This window comes from Ruditapes philippinarum, unplaced genomic scaffold, assembly GCF_026571515.1.
Source record: "Ruditapes philippinarum isolate M1 unplaced genomic scaffold, ASM2657151v2 ctg15518_1_1_1_1, whole genome shotgun sequence".
NCBI classification, from domain to species: domain Eukaryota; kingdom Metazoa; phylum Mollusca; class Bivalvia; order Venerida; family Veneridae; genus Ruditapes; species Ruditapes philippinarum.
In genome coordinates this window covers 1-21,179 of record NW_026856242.1, presented here as the reverse complement: position 1 = coordinate 21,179, position 21,179 = coordinate 1, and the positions used below count along the sequence as shown (strand labels likewise).

Genomic DNA, 21,179 nt, shown 5'->3' with positions numbered 1-21,179 from the left:
CTGTGAAGTTTGCACCCGACACTATGCGATACAATGTAAAACATTAAAGGGACTACACGCGAAATTTATCCAAGACAACTGATCACAAATATAGTGTCCAAAAGATATTTGTCTCTCACAGCTGATTCAAAAATTATGCATAAAACTATACAATGATTTGAAGCTGCCCGCCATGGGCCAACCAATTAAACACCCCGTTCTTTATTTAAACAGTCAAATAAAAATAATTATTTGTCGTATTTAAAAGATAACAATTACAAACACTTTATTGATACTAAACATTTATTATACAAATACAACAAATTATTGCTAATCTTAAGTAAAAAAAAAACAAGACAGCCATGATGACCCTAATATCGCTCATCTGAATATAAATATTCCCCATGACATGGAACAAGTGATATTGTAAACTATAAATGATGTAAAATCTAAATTTTAAACTGGTATCAAAAAGTTCTTTTATGTATCTAAACTAGTGCTTGTGTAAAAACTTTACTGGTTGCTATTGCTAAGGAAAACAACAGTTCCATAAGATGGCACTGTTTGCTGTACAAAATAAATGGTTTGCCTGCTATGAAATTCAATAGAAGATTTTTAAAAGAAGTTTTTGGTTGACATGACAATCAGAGTTTTTCATCGGATTTAATTTCTTGTCAAAGGTGACCACCCAATGACTATTCGTGTAAAGTTTGTAAGAAATTGGCTCATCTAATGAGTAGATGATGTCTCTTACGAACGAACTACGGACGCCAGATGAATTGCGATCACATAAGATCACCATGACACTTTGTGACAGGTGAGCTAAACAATAATGATCAAATTTGACAAAAACAAGTAACAAAAACATCCGTGGACTGTCAAACATATCATCTCGTCATCATAAGTACCATACTAACGTTTCATCAATATTTATGTTCTCTGACACCAATCAGAAAAAGGTGAAAAAAGAAATGTTTAGAACGCCCAAAACGGCTAAAACAAAAATGTTGCAGGTTTAACTGACCCTGTTCATGGTCAAGCTGGTAAGTCCAAGTTACTGTACACTCACAATAGCAAAGGTTTATTCAAAATACAATAATATAATACAATAATATAATAATCATGACATTTTGAATTTAGAACAATCAACAGATTGTGTTACCTTAAACTTTTACAATAGTTCATTGTTTAAAAGTACATTACATATTTGTAACAGAATGTATATAAACGTAATTCGTTCAGCTCATTGAATTGGAAGTGAAATCTTGAAGCGTTTCAAAACCGCTCTAGAGTCGGCTCCTTGACCTAACCCGTGTTTTCGTCATATGAGGACAAAATTGTTTTGAACCGTGTAGGATTCTAACCAATAACATTTTTTGTTTGTGAGGATCACCAATCCAGAAACTCTCTCAAAATATATTCATAAACAATGTATCATTTTGAAAACAACACTGTTAACAACATTACATGTTAAACGATTAATGACAAAGCATGATTGACAATATTTATGAAACAAACAATGAGTTCACGACAGTATTACATTTATTAAAATTTAAACTAATTCCTATATGTTTACAGTTTTAAGAAAAAACACACACGTCAGAGTAAGTTCACAAATATTTACACATCAAAAATAACAAGATAAAAAATACAATTTAACTGCTATTGCTTTTTATATAAGCTAGGTACGAATGCAATATATGTATTCAAATAACCTTTTATACCAAATAGTTTTTCAAACTCGTTTTCACAAAAGCTATGGGAAAAAAAGTAATTTATATTTTTTTTAAAAAATCTTTACAACAAAGTAACAAGATAAAAAAACATTTTCACATAAAATGTTGCATCAAGGCAATATATCTAAACATTTTTGTATACTGTCATTTGTATACCACACATTATTTCATACGTTTATCACATTTTGAAATAAGTTTTCGAAGGAGGTTTCCGAATTGGCGGATGTTTTCCTGTAAGGCACTTTCATCAGCAGCTGACGATAGCTTTGCATCGATAACAACAATTGGTTTGTTGGGCTTTGAATAAAAAGAGAACAAAAAATATAAATTCAGATTGAAGAAGCTTTATACGTATAAATGACACATTTTTCCTTAGAAAGAATAAATTTGTCTTTAGAAAATGCAAATATGAGTAATATAACGTTTGAATAATGATTGAGGTGTATGTTTGATGCCTATCACCTGTCGAAAGTAACGCTGAATGTGCAATTATTTGTCATAATACTGTATCAATATGTAAATAGTCGTATTTAGACTTCAATACAAAATGGTAAATCACTATAACTGAACTAATTGCCAAATGGCAACAGAAGCAAAAGATGATTTAGATCATTAGCAAATGATTAGCCTACTAGAAACTACTAGGACAACACACAATAAAAAGTTTTATATAGCATTTCTTGGGCATAGTGGTCGTTTAAGTTTGTTTGATATTAAAGTGGATAACACCACCAAAAGCCGAACGAACGAACTCAATGGGACATTTAAATATCGTTCGTTATATCCGAAGTTTACTTAAAGCGAAGTAGCAAAAACTTGCTGACATGTTTGGATGGGGAAATTTGCAATGAAAAGGCATATCTGTCATGGTTACCGGTATAATTGGTATTTTACGGCAGCGGTAATTTAATGCGGGTCATTTTATTGAACAATATATTATGTACATGGTACATGTATTTAGATAGGAAGTACTTTTTTATTACAACAATTGAATTGAAGCGAACCTGCAAGCAATAAATATATTTTGTGACATCCTCAGAATTATTTGTTTGTATTTAGAACAACCAACTTTCACATAATATAAACATTTATATAATGAATAATTATAGTTTTTTAGAACATTTTATATCTGCTTTATAAATATATGTAATTTCGGATCATGTATTCAACCTCCATATATATATAACTTTTAACGGTAACAATTTGTTTGTGCCTACGGATAAGCTTGGATCAAACACCTTTTGCCGAGTTCTGGATAACATCTTTTCTTTTAGTATTCACATGTACTTATCTAAAGGTTTTGACATTACAAACCACAGAAAACAGTTTATTTTATATAATGATTTTTGCACAATTGATATTCCAGATAACTAGAGTTTTTATATAAGTATAGAATAGGTTAATGAGTACCTTTGTTTTATCAACTTTAATGTAAATATTTGTCTCGCTTATCTGGTCAATGGCAAGGAACGACTCATGTAATAGGCGCAGATAATCGGCAAGTTGTTTGGATACAGTTGTAACGATATTAACAGACAAAAATCTCTTGTCATCAAGAAAGTCTTGTATACTGCGCATCGTCCCAACTGGTACAAGTTCACGTTTCATCCGCACGGAGCTACTAAATTCCTGGTATTCTAGAATGGCCGTGCCAATTTCTGAATCAAAAGCATGTAATATTAGACTATACGCCCGCTTAGCTTAATTGGGAGCATTGGATAGATAATCAAGGGGTTGCCGGTTCGATCATCGTAACGACTGATTAAGACATCATGTGGGATTAATAGCCGTTGACTTCGGAGAAATTAGTAATAACTAGTAAGTACCACTGAAGCCTGTCACTTGGATCGACCGCCTTGCTTTGACCTATAGTTATACGATAAAATTGACGTAAAACCAGAATAATCAAACAAACTTTCTAGTCATTGATTTTTGCCAAAATCAAGAAATCGGAGTAGTGTTATAAATCATTTGAGAATCCCGTACATAATGCTTTCATTTTTTTTATTTGTTTTTATCTTTACAAACACTGCAAACAGCATAAAATTAACATAAGCACCAATAACGTGATAATACGATAAAAGTATTGGCATAATTATGTTGTATGTAAATCATCGTATTATATCAAACAGCGTGTCGTATTTATAAGAAGTCTTATCGTTAATGGTTTACAATTGTATTAATTGTTTCTAAAAGATTTACTACTGTGAAAATTTAGTGACAAACAATAACTATAATTATACAATGTAACGTCTGCTCATTCTCGTCATTAATTTATACACTGATTTACTATAATTGCTTTTATTAGCTATATCATACAATTTTGCTGAAAATAGAATCACAAAATTGAAACTGATTTTAAGTACTTGCCTCTCTGGACCACCGTTCTGCTTTGCTCATCAAGGCTTGGGTTAAAACTCTACAATTAAAAGAGGAAAACTTGATTTTGAAACGGATAGTTTTCTAGCTACCTGCAAAAATATTAGATCTTTAACATCCCATGTCACAAAACAAAGATGCGCGTAACGTTCTCATAACTATTTAATTCAACGTATTATTCAAGGAGACTAAAGTGATTTAGTCAAAGTTATATGATTACCTTCTTCCCTATTATTGCTGTCACCGTGTACAAAAACGGATTTAGGGCAGAGTTAATAGGTAATATAAAAACGGCTGACCATGCATAAACATCCCCTGGAATCGGAAATCCATTTAATGCCAAAATACCTGAAACGACGATTTGTAAATAATTGACATTGTTTTATTTAATTTGACCGTTTTCAAAAATTTTTAGATTTAGTCTTTCAATTAGAAAATTCTTTTACAGGTTTTAAACCAAAGACATTCATTTTTTAACTTGAACAATAGAATAGAAACAGATTAAGGATATAGAAACAATTATTGTGTATTTCATTGAAAACCGCAACATCCTAGAGTGTAAAAGAAAGTTAGTAATTTTCATTTACATGTACTTAATATAATGCAGGCATAACATAGAAAGGTTATCAACCTCAGGTTTGCTCGAGACCTTACCCATCACTCCTATCGGAAACCAACATAGGAAGTCAGTCGTTGCGACGAGGATAAGATTCCTCGCAACTTTCAAATCACGTTTCCTAGATTTCTGTGTCTTCTGCATACTTGATGTTGCTCGTCGAAGTTCTGAAAATATGGAAATTTGTCCCGCAGCGACAAGAATAAAAGTGCAGAAATTCAAGCCAACGAAGATTGACACAGAATAAATCCAACCTGGGGGTTTATCTCTAGTAAGAGGCAATGCAATGCATACTCCTGTTTTAGCGTAGAATTTGTTTTGGAAGTGACTTGTGTAAAAAACTGGAATGATTGATAGGATTATGGAAATTAGCCAGCAAATTCCGCAGCAAATGTACGCCTTCATAGGACCAAACCTTACTGTGCCAAATGGAAACTTGATCACTAAAAGTCTGTCCAATGTTATCAAGCAAAGAAAGAAAACGCTTGCTTCAGATGAAATTGTAGAAAGAACCCCAGCAGAAACACACCAATTACTGCTTCTCCATTGATCATCCATAAATATGTATCTGAAAAAAACCGGAATCATATAATCAACAATTAAGAAACATTTGGTCAGCCTTCTTGTAATTAAAGTTTTTATCTTATTCTTCTACTTATCCATTTCCTTTGATACGGCAATGCAAATTTATTCTAAAAATGATCGAATGAAAAAGAATTGATATATACATCAAGAGAATATTGACACCAAAATATTAAAAGGATAATGAGCGCCTGAGACTATGAGTATTTGCCTTGAAGTGGGATGATGGTCACAAATAAGTATTCAAAGTTTCAAAGCAATACCTCATTTGGTATAGGAAATTCATGTGTGGTACAAATAACTCTTTTTGATGTCATTTAAAGTGATTTGTATTTCCTGATGCGTCGTTTAAATATTTCTTTTTTTTCAGCTCTGGCCGTCATCTTGTATAGCAGATTAATACAATTTACTTAATTATGTTAAGGATCATTCCTGTACGTGTTCATCATGTTTGGCCAAGCAACTACTAGGAGAGCTACAAAGCCACATTTTCCTATTTTATAATCCCCTTTAGCGGACGTAACGACCTGGACGACTTAAGCATTGGACTACTTAAGGATCTACCTATATAGTTTTAGTACTATTGGCCAAAATATATCATTTAGGGCTTGCTTTATATTTGTGGTTATCTTTTTCAACAGTGCAGAACGATTTGAGTAATCTTTGTAAAGGACTGATTACTTAATGGTCATTCCTGAAGGGTTTCATTACAATCTACCGGATCGTTAAGAAGTGTTTCTATTAAAGATTTAATTAAGCAAAATGGAATCGTCTGATCATTTTATAGAAGACTACCTAAGAATCATTCCTGTGTAGTTTCATTACATTCGGCCAAGTGGTTATGAAGAAGATGTTTCAGATAAATATATATGACGAGCCACATATAACGGACACAGGATTATTACAAAAGATCGCCTCTACTATTTTGTGCATCAGTAGAAACCAGTACAAATTTACAATGTTAAGTTATTTTGTTCTGATGAATCAAGGAACAGTTCAGATATAACCTTGTTTATGTACTAGACAAATAGAACATTGCCATCTGTTTCTGTAGAGTGAATCAGTAATGAATCAGTACCTGTTTCTGTAAAGTGAATCAGCCACTGCTATCGTTATTAAGTATACACCCATCAGAAAATCGGCAAAGGCAAGGTTAGTTACAAATATTCCGTATCCTATTTTTAGCCTTTCACGATCATAGACAAGACGGTATATGATTGATGAGAGATTTCCGCACAATGAAGCTACCCCTACTATCCAAAGAACTGCTTGAAGGACAGAATTTCTCATCAGATCTTCACATGAAGAAAATTCATTCTTTAATGGCTTGCAATCTTCTTCAGAAACATAACAAGGGCGGATACAACAGAATTTAAATGCAGGCGTTCGAAGATCCCGAAGTGATGAAACGCCGTTGAACATAAATTTTCCGAATTTAATCACTCTATTGCCTTCAAAATTAATTTTATGCACTATAGAATTGTTGAAGGCATAGTCTTCAATGTCCTCAATTTTGTTGTGCGAGATATCTAAAGAGTCCAACTGTAAGTCAGAAAATGTTTGCGAGCTAATCTTTTTTAAGTTTGTGCCTGAAATCTTCAAGCTTCTTATCGCTTTCAAACCTTTAAAAGCCGTCGGTGAAATCTCTGTCAATTCGTTGTTTCCATCAAGATTTAAGTATGTCAGTTGACGAAGCTTGCTAAATACTTTATCGGGTAGCAACTTGATCCTATTGTCGCTTAGATCAAGTGATAATAGATTTTTCAAATCAAAAAAGGCCTTTTCATGAATGTCATGAATATCACATGACGACATATTAAGTCGTAACATGTAAGGAAAACCTAAATTTGTTCTGATTATTTTTTTTATCTTTGGATTTTTACTTATATCAGCGCTCCTAGTTTGCATCGACAATGACGAAATTTCAGCCATGGAAATGTTGGCCGCCTTACAATTGATTACGTCAGCAATGCAAGAACATTGACTAGGACATACAGAATCACAAAGCCGTTCATCATCACCATTTCTGCAATGTATTACATCATCACATACTTGCTCAAGTGGTAAACATTGCTTGCTAGAAGAACATCTGAACATCCCAGCACATGGTAGATATGAAGCCTCTGAAATGTAAGCAGATTAGGTATTACGATTGGCTTACTTGGTATAGTAATTATTCTTTTCTAAGTATAATCAACACTTGCATTAATAAGATCTTATGAAAAATATTTTATTGTTTTTAACTCCGCTTAAATTTTAGATGACAGTTGTATTTTCGGAATTCTAAGATTTACTTAACCAGTAAGGCAAACAACAAGGACATTAACCCGTTCAAAAATTTAAATGTCAAAATTTTGAAGAAAAAAACCTGACATACCTCTTAGTGCATTTGTTTCACTATATAAACTAATTTATTGAACGATTCATGATGTACATATTTAATTAATTTGTCATTTAACCAGCATTCTCTTACTACTGTAGATACATCTATCTCTAAATGTCAATATGTTTATTATTCCTCACCTTTACATATTTCTGGAAATCGTCTAAATCCAGTCGAAAATAGTGAACTCCATTTACTGATGTGAACATCTTTTACAAATTTGTAAACGTTATTTTTATAAAGTGAAGAATTGAAATCTTTTATCACGCGATAAATTGAAAACGCTGGCTCTGAAATATTGGACAATACTAGGTTGGCAACAATTGATGATTCATTACTATTCTCAAACACAATAATCCCTCTTTTTCCTGCTTTTGAAAACTGCAGTTTTTTAAGAAAGTCTCTTGCCATTGTTTTGTACTTGCATTTACTTTCCCGTTCTTGATTTACATGTTCTTCTCTTATTCTAATCAACCTGTATGTAATGTTAAATTCCATTGGTCTGGGCAAACTCTTAAAATAAAACAATTTTACGATACTGTTCTCTTTGCTTGTAATGAATTGTTTGGCTAAATGCATTGCTGTTTCTCTGGTCTCAGAGTCATCCTCTTCAATAAATAAGATTACTTCTCTTTCCGAGTCTATACAAGCTGGAATGAGAAATCAAATAAAAAAAATGGAGAATATAATCTAAAAATCTAGAGCAGGTATGAAATCGGTACTCACGGAGATTAAGAGTGTGACTAAATCAAAAGAGAATTTTGCCAACGAAATAACGTCGTTGGTGCTAATCAATAATGTTTTTGGTTGGATATTGAGTTTAGAGAATGTTGAATATGGAGTTTCAACAAGGGAAATGATATATATCCAGATTTATTACTTGTAATTTCTCTCATGGGTTTTGCTGGAACGTATGAGACTCGTCACAGTGTATTATTGAAGAAATAATAGAAAAGTATATTACATTGCTCTGTATATGTCGGAATACCTCTGAACTTATGGAATCATAAAAGACTTGTGTCGAAGCTCAAATATAAATTCCGATAAACAGCCGATGGAACATGTATAGCATAAATAGCCCATAATTCTTCTTAAAGTTAGCTCGCGCCAAATTTTATTTCACACCCTTTAAACTTGCGTTTATTCTTTTTTACACAACATACTTAGAACCATTATGATAGAGTGAACTTTTATTATGTTTGATATTATGGCTTATAAAATGATAACATTGCAAACAGACAATATTATATTAATTCAATACAATAAGAATCACAACAAAAACATTTGTAGAAAGTAGTTTCAGGATATGATTATGTTTCACCGTTGGTACACTGCCTTTTCTTTTTAGTTCAATAGAATAATTATTAGTTTCATATAGGTTTGAAAAGATATTTTCTTAACAAATCCACATTGTCATGTGTATCTAAATTTTTATCATTGATATTTTTTTCTAGTTCCTTATGTCGAGATTTAATAAATTTGTGATCATATCTCCGCAGAGATCCACATATTAATTGACTTTCCTGGAAAGCTCACCAGTAATTACAAATTTTGCCCGCAAGTGACCAGAGCTGCATCAGTACTTAGGATGTAGTTCTTAAGTACCAGTACTTGCAAAGTTATGCAGTACCAGTACAAGATTTTAGAACGATACTGCAGTTTCGATACTTTTTTAAGAAAGTAATTATGAATCAGTAACAGTACTTTTATAAATTCATCATAGTTGGAGTAAATTCCTACTGTCAAACAAAAAAACAACATATTATGTTTATTTACAAATTATAATGATACGTTTTTTAAACAATTATTTCCATTTCACATGTTTACACTTCAAATAAAAAATGCAAACATTATTCAGCAAAATAAATGGAATTCTTATTTCCTTTATATTTCTATTTACAACATTATTGATTTAACATACTTTTTACAAACAATATTTACAACATATATTATTGTTTAGTAACCAGTCAACTGTATAACTGAAATGCAATCATCTTTCAGACATATGTTACTTTTCAAACTTCAACTCTGTTCAATTGATACCAAAGTAAATAACGTTTTATGGAGCCAAAATTATCACTTGAAATAGTATTATTTAGTATACAAGCAATTAATTAGTGTTGATCTTGCTCATTCATTTTTTACTAGTAAACACAAAGAGAACAACTGATGACATTTTTTATCAAAACCAAAGTACTGCCTGGTAATACAGTAGCAGTACATCTTTTAAAGACAGTAATGCAGTACCAATATAAGAAGCAGCAACATTTTGTAAGAGTAATTCAGTATCAGTACCAGTACTTGCAAAATCACTGCAATACGTATTGCACTACCAGTGCCAATAATGCAGCTCTGCAAGTGACTGATTACTAATACCACATGATTCTTGATACAAATAACTATTAAAATAAATGGCATAGATCAATGGTCTCTGACAAAAACTCGGAGAATCGAGCCAGCAAACCTATATTATGAATCTGATACCGTCCTTTTTGAGCGAGGCGGGTTGACTTTTGTACAAATGAAGTATTACCAGATTCAATGCTCGAAAATGGTTTATACGTAATCAGATAAGCTTTTTTTATCATAAATGCCATAGAATTGCTATGTTGTAAACCCAAATAATTATGTTGTTCTTCAGCTTTAATTTAAAAATAAACTATGCTCAAATTTGATATAAGAAAATATTGATAATTGCTACAGAGTATTTTGTAAACTATATAATAAACATGTGTTAACTTCACATAAATTAAATATGTTATCTTTGAAATTCTACGCACTATGGGTGGTCACAATATAAATATATAGTGTCATTAATAAAATGACAGTTTTTTCTTATGAATTGACCGATTTTACTTGTCCCGTAGCCTCCCATGCGTACTTTTAATCATTCTTTAATTCAAATTAGACATATTCAGTATGCATTTTATAGATTTCAATATCTTTCTGAGGGTTAAATAGTTTACTGAATAATGAGCATCTTATAGCTTTAAGTTGTTCAGAAAGAACAGGAAGTATTAATGTAGGGTAAGGATAGTTCTGGAACTGACTCCGGGACTAAGAGTATTTTTAAGAGTTTATCCGGCTATACAAACAAACCTGTACAGCTACAGCTTCGAAAATAAGAGCAACAGGTCGACTTATCAAATGTGAACGACTATATATTGCTTGGCAATATTATCCTGAGCCATTTGAATATTCAATAACCTTTTGTCGTTAATTATCGGATTTTGAAGTAAACCATATGGGTTTGATGTATAGTACAGCGGTATATTATATAACTTAAAATTACCTGCATAACTAATGACTTACTACCTCGGTGACAAGGTCAGATAAGGTTCGAATCAAATGAATTATTTATGCGTTTTAAAACATACGTGTTTATAAAAATGATGAAATCAAAACAAAACGTGCAAATTAAGCGCACATATTTAGTCAACACATATATTATGCTATAAATAGCAATAAAATGCAGTTATGAAAATCGAAAAAATGGTTTGTCTAAGGTTCGAATAATTGTGCAAAAATTACATGGTCACAATTCCGTCATTTTTAGTACTAGGTCATTGAGCAATGTTAAGTTATTTATGTATCAAAATCTATAGTATGATAAAAGCTCCTCAACGTTTATCAAAACAAAGTACGGAAACTAACGAAAATTTCCAGAGTTTCAGGTAGATATTGCCAAACAATACTGATAAAAGTATGCTTGTTCTAGATGATTAGTTTGGGAAAAACACATTTGCAGTGTAACAACTATTCCTGAACGCTCAATGAATAAAAGGCCGTTAATCAAAATAATCGTACACGACTGCCACACATCACAAGTGAAAACAAATGTACATATCTTAATCACTTACTACAATCTTTTTCATCCTCTCCTTTAGGACATTCAATGTGTCCATCACACAAAAATCGTTGTTCAATACAATAACTTCCTGGGCATTTAACTGTATTTACAGGACAACTGAAATTTTCTGAAAATCACATGTATAATTAAATTTAAAACGTAGTAGATAATCAGGACTGAGGTGGCTATATATTATTGTTCGCACCCAGTTTAAGTTGGAATTGGGTTGAGTTTTTCACATAATCTTTGGTTTGCTCTGAATTGACAGCAGTGCAATTTGCCGTATTATCAGTACAATAAATATATTTTGTGACTTATTAGAAACTGCCAAAAGATAAACCTTTTTTTCTTTAATTATATGGTAGTTTGTTTGGCCAAATTATTGAGTCATCCAATGACAACGTATTAAACACCGTTCATTATGTCACCATTCGATTGCCGCCATCGTGTCATCGGTTGGTTTAACGTGTTCAAAACCTATGGCCGTTTACACAGAAAGCAAAAATAAACAAATTAATGCATGACTACTTACCAAAGCAACAAGTAAATTGAAAATGAATAACCGATTAGGGACCAGCAATCTAACTTGGGTATAACTCCAATCACACTTGTTTGTTTCGTTTGGCTTTTTGGCGCACCAACACAATTTAGGTCTTATGTCGCCGAAAAAAGAAAGTCGATTTTGGCTAAATTTGGGTGTTGCAAACTTAAAGCAACACAAGGGGTCAAAACCACCTCAACTGCTAGAGCTAATAGATTCATAGACTCCAGTCATTACATTCCATTTAATTGCTTTTCGCTATTACTCAGGATTAAACGGTGACTGCAAATATGATGCCTTAACCCGTAAACACAACCCCTCAGATACAAAGGCGACATCAGTTACTACTGGCATAGTTTTGTAAACAGTTTAATACCATAAGAAAAAGATTAAAATTGTATGCAATAAAGACTTAGTATAAAAAGAAATTTTAAGTTTCAAGTTACAGAACATGTTGTGTTTTCCTAATCTAGATAAAACATCTCTTTACCGCAATTTTGTAAATGGTCTCCAGATCGGCATCCAGTCATGTAACCGCTAGCATCTACGGCATAAATACACATCATAGCCTTTGGTATGACCTTGTCATCTCTTTCACAAAAGAAGATGAAGTCCCCAATTTCGGTCACATTGTACTCTTAAGGAAAAGATAGATACAAATACATTTGTAAGTAATAAAAACAAGGAAACATAACAAAAATGAACAGCATTAGTGTTTGTTTGATTTGTTGTTGGATTGTGTTTTACGTCACATCGACAAAGAATAGAACAGCGATATTGTAACTCAAGTCCTATTCGAAAAACGGGTCTAGTAAAAAGAAATAAAGAAAAAAACACTTTACATATCACCAAGATGAATATACAATGCTACTATAAATATGTTACTAAAATGTATACTGTCTCACATTATGTTTACTTTCTCTTAGTTGATCGTTTTCATTTTCTTGTATAAACACATTTTGCTATTTCATGTACTATTGTTGATGATACCAGTTTATATTTATTATAAGTTATTATACGTTTGTTATTGAATTTATTAATTTGGATTTATCATCTGCTTTTACTGTACATAATAGTTACCTACTCGTGATGCTCATTTCGAAAGCGCATGTCAGTGAACATTTATGAGCAAGTCGGACCGGACAGTAAAGAGAAAATCGGGAGATCTTAACATTATATGGAACACAAACGCAGAAAATATCATCAAGATATTAAGGACCTACAATTTAAAACAAAACAAGATACTTATATCTTCGAAGAATATTACTTCTGTACTATATGTTGAAATGTCCTTTCAGTAATATCTTGATAACATACACAGCATTGTGTGTATCCATATATTTACAGTGCATATATCACACTTGCAGTAAAACAAGACAATTTTATTTAGTGGTAACCAAACAGGGGTTTGACGATCTAGTATACAAGTGACTCGTAGTTAAGCAATTGACTGTATGATTTGAATGCTTAACAGATTTCATTAATGACTTATAGTTCAAGATGACACCACGTTTAGGTACCTTTAAAATGACATTTCAATTATTATATACATGCAGCCCCTAACCATCACCTTTCAATTATAAAGGTATCTCAAAATAGACATTCTGACTCTAAATTGACGTATCTTTTTATTGTTCCGGGGGCTTTTTATAACAAATCTACCATACCGTTTTTCACTTAATCATAATAATGGTTTTGATAAATAATACACTGACTTTTTTTACAATTAGTAAAGTTGTTATTCCAAACAAAGCAAGGTTTTTGTGTTATGCTTGAACTTTGCATTGTGAAAATAACTGTTATAGTGAAAGGTCTTGAAACATAACTATATGAAACGCATCTATATCTGTCTAAATAAGATTCTTTACCGTAAGTGCAATAAGGTGGTAGTTGTGTTTGGTGTAATAATTCACTTGTTGATTCGAAATCATCGAAGTTATAATTAAAATTTATCATTTTGAATTCAGGATAAATACTTTCTTCATCAACGTGTAATCGCGTGGTGATTTCACCTCCATCGCATCTCGTCACCGACAGCAATTCCATGCTGGAATTTATAATAACGGTTTATTTAATATTACTCTATATAGCTCACCTTCCACTTGTACTCAACGTTTGACCAATAATTTTTTTATTGTATATCATTCAAACGTATTAAATATGTAAAAAGGAAACGGCTTGCTGCATATAAGAACAAGACGTTTCTTCATCTTTGTATGCCTTTTCTGTACCACTGTCTTTAAACAATTAGTTTTTATCAATAATTAATCGTAATTGCTCATTATGAGGAAGTGTCAAAATAAAATCAATATAAAAATATTTAAAGTAATACTAGTTCTAAGAGCCTACAAGAATTATCAAAGTGAATGAGCATTGAAAAATTATCGCATCCCACAAACAAATGGTAAACATAATAACAATTTTTAAAGTTAATGGCCAACTTGTTCAAAACTTTTGTTAAATAATTAACAATGAAATCATTGTTAAATTAACAAAAAATAATGTTAAATTCTGCGTTAAATTTTATTGTTAAGCAATCCTGTCATTGTAAACGTTAAAGTCTGTTAAATTAACAAAGTGTTGTTAAATTTCTTGTTTAATATCTTTGTTACAAAAATCAGTTGTTCAGAAAAATAGCGTTATCTTTTTGTTAAAACATCAGCTTTAACAAAGATTTAACAGCAAAATTAATTCACCTCGAGAGGTGAATTTATTTTATCGTAAGTTGAACAGAAAATTGATTGCTGCCTTGCTCCTGCCCCTGTCAACTCTCAATCAGTCATTTTTATCATTTTAACACAAATGGAACGTCTTTCTCAATCACAAAACTTATTTTCAAACAATTTACACAGGAAGTCCCACGTTCTATCAAGCCTCAATAAAGTTAAAAAAAGATTTCGATAAAAAAGTTAATTACATGTAATTACTATCAAGATCATCATTAAAACCCAGTCTTAATTTATTTGACTTTCTGGAAATATACACTTTGACAAATACAAACGTTACAGTTACCTTATTCTACCTAATCTATAATGTTTAATATTCATCAAATAACAAGCACACTTACAGTACTGATTACCCAATTATTTAGAACAACAACTGATCGCTAATTTTGAAAACTTCCTTTTATTTTACCATAATATGTCTCATCAAATTTGAACATCATTTTCATCTGAGTAGATTAGGCCATCTGATTTAATGATATGTAAACACTGAATTCAAACAAAGTCTTTTATTGTAATGAGATATTCAACATTTCATTTTTTTCAATAAGGCCAAAAATAGAATATGTCTCCCCTTGAACCAACATAACTAAAATAGGGTTTAAAGAATTATAACTTCTATTTTCTTTTTATCGAACTGCACTAAAAGCAAGCTTTATTTCAAATTTTAAGACGTTTATAAGGATTTTTATAGATATAAATGATGACAGTTACAGGTATTCATACATTATATATACGATTGAGCATTTGATAATTTTGAGATCATGTTTGTACATACTACACTTTTGAGAATTATAAGTATATGTTAGTGTTCATCCGTGCTGTTCTACAGAAATTAGAAACTTCGACGGGAGCGATAGCGACAGGAGAATGTTTCTAATTTCTGTAGAACAGCACGGATGAATACTAACATATTTAGTATCAAACTTTATTGAGCCTCATAATCACTCACTTTATTACGTCACTATGCCGTTCTATGAAGTACTATGAAAAATAGAAGTCGACTATAAAAGGACTTCGATATAGTATCGGTTTTTGTTCTTCTATGAAAATTAACGCACAGAATTTTATTAAAATACAGCGTTTTCATTGGATGACAAATAAAGTTTGACACTAATTTGGGAAGGAGACAAGTTCACTTGGTAAGAGGTAACGCTTAATTGTTTGTGGTTTGTTTGTTTTGCAAGTTAGTAATGATACTTGTAAATTGTAAAACTATAGTGCTTGTTTCGATCAAAATCTCTAGATAATTAATTCAAAACTGTATAAACTGGCATACATATTGTTTAAATTTAGAGGGTAAATTGCTGAGTAAATATGTGTATTATGAACCTAATGCTAGCTATGTTATTGTTTCATAAAAGGCCATTATTCAGTCAAAATGGATGATGCAGATATTAACCTGGTCTTTGACAATTGCTTCCAGTACTGATGCTACACACATGCCAAGTTAAAAGTTATTGTAAAGTTCTGAAAAAAACGATACTTAGGGGTCATTTCTTATAACATAAGCATACGGGAGAAAAATTAATTCGATAGTCACACCCTTAACTGACTCATCAATAACTACAATGCAACAGTTAAACATGACGTTCTATGTGGGTAATGTCTACTGTCAACAGCAATTTTAAGTGTTTTAAAGTGTTTCAAATAGAATCAATCATTCAGAATTTGTTAGCATGTTTCCTTAACCTTTGACCGTAAGATAATGAAATCAATACTGTGGACATGTTTTATCAATGTGTATTTCATGATAATAGTTTAATATTCTTTAATTAAGTTCTGTGTCATTACGAAACATCTGTTTTACTTAAGAAGTTGCTTTCAACACATTCTGCATCAGCAAAATAATTAAACCATATTAAAACTATATCTTAAAATTTAAATACAGATCATCAATGTATAATAATGTAAAGGTAAAAGTAACGTCAGCACATACCTTAGAAAATCATATTTGTATGTTCCTATTGTGCACTCACAAAACGGATATGCAAAGTCAGTTTTGAAATTGTCAATTAGGGATGCTTCACGAAAGTTGAACGTGCAATCGGTTTTTACCTAAACAAAAATATCACCGTAAAATATGGTCATAAAATTACTCATTTCAAAATACTATTCTCAAAGCCACATAAGCCGTTTACCTTCATTTTCCATGAAGAAATTAAAAAAATGATTTCAAGCTGACGAAATAAGATTTTTCTGTCAATTTTGTCAATAATTTGTTCCGGAATATTAATTCAACTATAGACAGTATCCACTTTTGTAGCAAAAACAAATGGAAAAAAATAATCCGTTTTATTTGAGTATTATTTAGACACATGATTCCAAACGATTTGGCTAGGGCTTGGACATAAGACATTATTATATTTCGTCCAGGCCGGGAGTTGCTTTGGTAGTTTAGTTTGGAGGAAGGTAGTCTAGTACTAGTGTAACTCTCCAGGAATGATGGTTAGAAAACAACCCGCCTATATTACTGAACTACTGTTGGGAAAATGCGTAAAATGAAACAAACAAATAAACAAAAAATCAAATTATGTATCAGGAGCAATTTTGAAATCGAATTGATTTAGTTAGTTTCTTATTTTTTCTTCATAGAATTCATTTGAAGTTTTGTGTTTAAGTAAGACCGTTATTGAAGCAGGTATGAATGACATTACATTTTATATACCTGTCGCATTATCTGGCTGTTACGTTTCTGTTTAGTCAACCATCAACATATCCTCGTTGACACCGAAAACACTTACAATAAAGTTTAATATTCCTGTCTATACAGTCAGGCGGTGAACGTTTATTATACACGTAATTATATATAAAAAAGGCCGTTCTTGGTTAAAATGTGCAAAATGATATATTCATTAAGATATGAACGACATCTTACCTTTAAAACACAGGGATATACCTCTGCTCCCAGATATGGAACATCAAGATCAGATAGACTGTTACTTTGACTTGAAAAGGTATGCTTTCCTGATTTGTTACCTTCCAACTGATAATTCCAAACAGTTTTAGCTGAGGAAAATGTATACGTTTAACTTAATATCCACCTTAGAAAATTTACATTGGTTTCCAAGATTGACCAAGTTATATGCAGTCGCTAGATAAACGTCAATTTAAAACATTTAAGCATTTGAAAATATAATTATTGTTGAATTAATAAGTTACATTATACAATTATGACACCGGTTGAATATGCATTTACAAATATATAATGTGATTGTTTTAGATAAGCAAATAAAAAGGAACAGGTGAATAGATTTTGATAATTTTAAACGACTACATGCAAGTTAACACAAAATTCCATTTTTCAATTCAGTTAACCTTTTGATAACTTGCAGTTTTATCACCCTCACAGAAATGATCTTTTTTAAAGCTGCATGCCTCAAGATGAGCCAAATTATTTCACAAAAATAAAAAATCAACGTTAAGAAAAACGTGCTAAGGAAAGCAAAGTATTAACAATTCAATAAATAATGTGCATGTTATATGTAATAAATAATTGGTTTTTTTAGTGTTAATTAAAATAGTTTCACTGCATTAATAACGCAATAAAGGATATCTTTGCATATTCTGACCTATATTTTGTTATTTGTTTGTTGTTTTGGGTAGTGTTTTTTTTGTTGTTCTTTTATCAATGTTAAACTCCTTCCTTTAGTCACTTGGCATAATTCTACTTTCTTAAAATTTTTAAGGTAGTCTTACTGTAATGCCTTCCCGCCTAAAATTGTAAAATCGGCCATATTCGGAACATTATTTTCTCAATGTTCGTTATTCAATAATTTTTAACGTTTATAACAGAATATAGTGCATAGCAATAAAGGATTTTGAATAAGGTCCGGAAATAACCAATTTTCTTCGGTATTGGCCGACGTTATATCTTTTTGGCGGGAAAGCAATAAAGTAAAACAACTTTAAAACACTTCATGAAAACAAGCATAGTGTTGGATGAATGCTTATTTAACGTATCAGAACAATCAATTAAGATATGGATAAACTACTTAATGTTGTTGTCATTTTGATATTGAATGCTAATTTATAAATTGTATACCACTTTTCTTATGTGTTGTAAAATAATTATGTAATATCCGCCATGACCATCTATTTGTTTTTACTATAGAATAAAATATTTCACTTTACTTCAATATGTTTAATTAAGAAATCTACTCACGTGATAAGACTTTTCCTGCCCAAAGATATTCACGACTGAAGTCAATGCATCTAATAATATATCGATTGCAAAGCTTTTCATCACGGCTATCCTTACAGTCTGGGTAGCGATCAGATGTCAGTCGATGAAGGATGCATTTGGATTCATCAGTACAGAGAAACGACTTTTTGCAGGAGTCTTGAATTATAAAGCGAACATGTCTTTCTTATTAAAAAAATTAAAAAGTAATAAAAATAATAAAAGCACTCCTTGTATAAACGATTTTGAATGCATGCCTTAAGAGATTGTTCCCGATAATATGGAACGCTTTAAAGAATAGTAATGTAAAATGGATAATATGGAAAGCTTTAAAGAATAGTACTGCAAAGTGTTGATTACAGCAGTATTTTGGGTAGGCAGATTAATTAGCAATGTTCACTGTTTTACATGCATTTTATTAACGTATAATCATTAATTTAAAAACTACATGTATAATGAACCACCTATTAAGAAGTATTCGTTAATAACATACCATTACTTTTCTGTTGACAAAAGTATCTGTGCATTGTTTTATTTGAGTTGAATCTGATTATATTAGCTTATATATTTTTTATAATATGAAATGATTGATTTCATATTACTGTTATAATGTCTACAGATTATAAAGACTAAAATTATTGAGGTTTATAAATTTGGGCATACAATCTTCGAAAGAAATGTTACTTAAACAATTATAATTCATTATTATAATTTGATATTTGAAGTATAAATGGATTTTTATTGCAAAAATTATTGCTCATTGTTCTTGTTTTATTCTTTTATGTTATATCTTATATGTTTGATCTTTTCTGAATTGCTTCATATAATATAATTTACTACAAAGACGTTAAACTGTAATTATAAGTCTTATACAAACCACAATTCATTTCATCACTATAATCTACACAGTCAATTATAGCATTGCACTTTTTCTCTGCTGGAATGCATTGTTTATTTGTACAGGTATATTCATTTCCTTCACACTTTCGGTAATCTATAAATATTTGAAAACGATAAATTAGTAAGCAAAAGTATGAAACATGTTAAAACAAGATTACATAAGTTTAATATTGAATTATTTCCTGCGTTTTTAATATACCATTTTTGTAAAAAAAATAAATGTTTTTAATTTGTGTATAATAACTTATTTCTAATAAATGTAGAATTATTTATATGCGTATTTGCGATAATTTAAATAGTTTGTATGATGTAAATAACACAATGAAAATAAATATTTTTGTCACTATGAATGCTAACAAGTACATCCAATGCGTGCAAATACTGGCATTTTTAAGGGTGATGGAAATTGATAGTATTAAGGTGATGTTGCTGTTATGCACTTCATTTCTTAAACAAAGCGAATAACTGTGTAGTGAATGTCCAAGATATTTATACTTGTAAAACGTGTTAATTAATTTAAGTGAAAAAGAGCATCATAATTTCAAAAAGTCTATCAATAACCAATTGTAACAAAATTTCTAAGTGAAAAAGGGCATAGCCTTCAAAGTTTCTTTCATAGAAATAACCCTTGATTTAATATTTCATCATGTCATGATAATCAAATTTTCCAAGTTTCATGTTAATAACCTGTAATAGTACTTAAAGAACAATTGCGATACAAATGCAAGTAAGAAATAGTATATTTCAAGAATATCGCTTTAAGAATAAGGTCACTTGTTTTACAATTGTACTTTGTCAAAAAAGGCAAAGAAGTATTAAGTTTCTCAAAATAAAGAAAAGCAGAATTCCTAAAGAAAGTCCAACACAACACAATTGAACATGTTGCAGGCTCGATTGAGCCTGTTCATGGACGGTACTGGAAAGTGCAAGTTTTGTATCAATATTGTCAAAACGGCATGTGTAATGGTCTACATCAAATATTTTGCACGGCGCCGACGATAATGACGAGCCGGTGAATATAATAGCTCGACATTGTTTCTTCAAAATAAACAAACTGATATGTTATTGGCGACATAGAAGTATAGCAAGAAATTGTTCGTAAATGTATTATATGAAAGTATATGTATGAAAGGAAGAGCATTTTCGTTTGAAAGTGCGGCGATCAGATAGCAAAGCTGATTATCTTATAACATGCTTGTAAGGAAAGTTGGTTAAAATCCATTCAAGGAATTTGAATTTGTTCATGCTAGCTTTCTAAAGGTCGACAGATAACTATGCCCGTTCGAGAAAGTAATCGGTAAATCAAT

General features: G+C 31.1%; 1 protein-coding gene across 1 annotated transcript; it reads right to left on the bottom strand.

Moving 5' to 3' along the window:
- Positions 1 to 236: 236 nt before the first annotated feature.
- Positions 237 to 19,966, bottom strand: LOC132745916 (G-protein coupled receptor GRL101-like; the record flags this gene model as incomplete). Its single annotated transcript, XM_060734929.1, has 14 exons — positions 237 to 2,012; positions 3,126 to 3,373; positions 4,086 to 4,134; positions 4,315 to 4,442; positions 4,749 to 5,278; positions 6,371 to 7,415; positions 7,816 to 8,325; positions 11,536 to 11,652; positions 12,557 to 12,703; positions 13,935 to 14,113; positions 16,729 to 16,847; positions 17,668 to 17,798; positions 18,955 to 19,131; positions 19,850 to 19,966. Coding segments are annotated over 14 exons (3,632 nt in total), but the record flags the coding sequence as incomplete, so codon positions are not given.
- Positions 19,967 to 21,179: the final 1,213 nt, after the last annotated feature.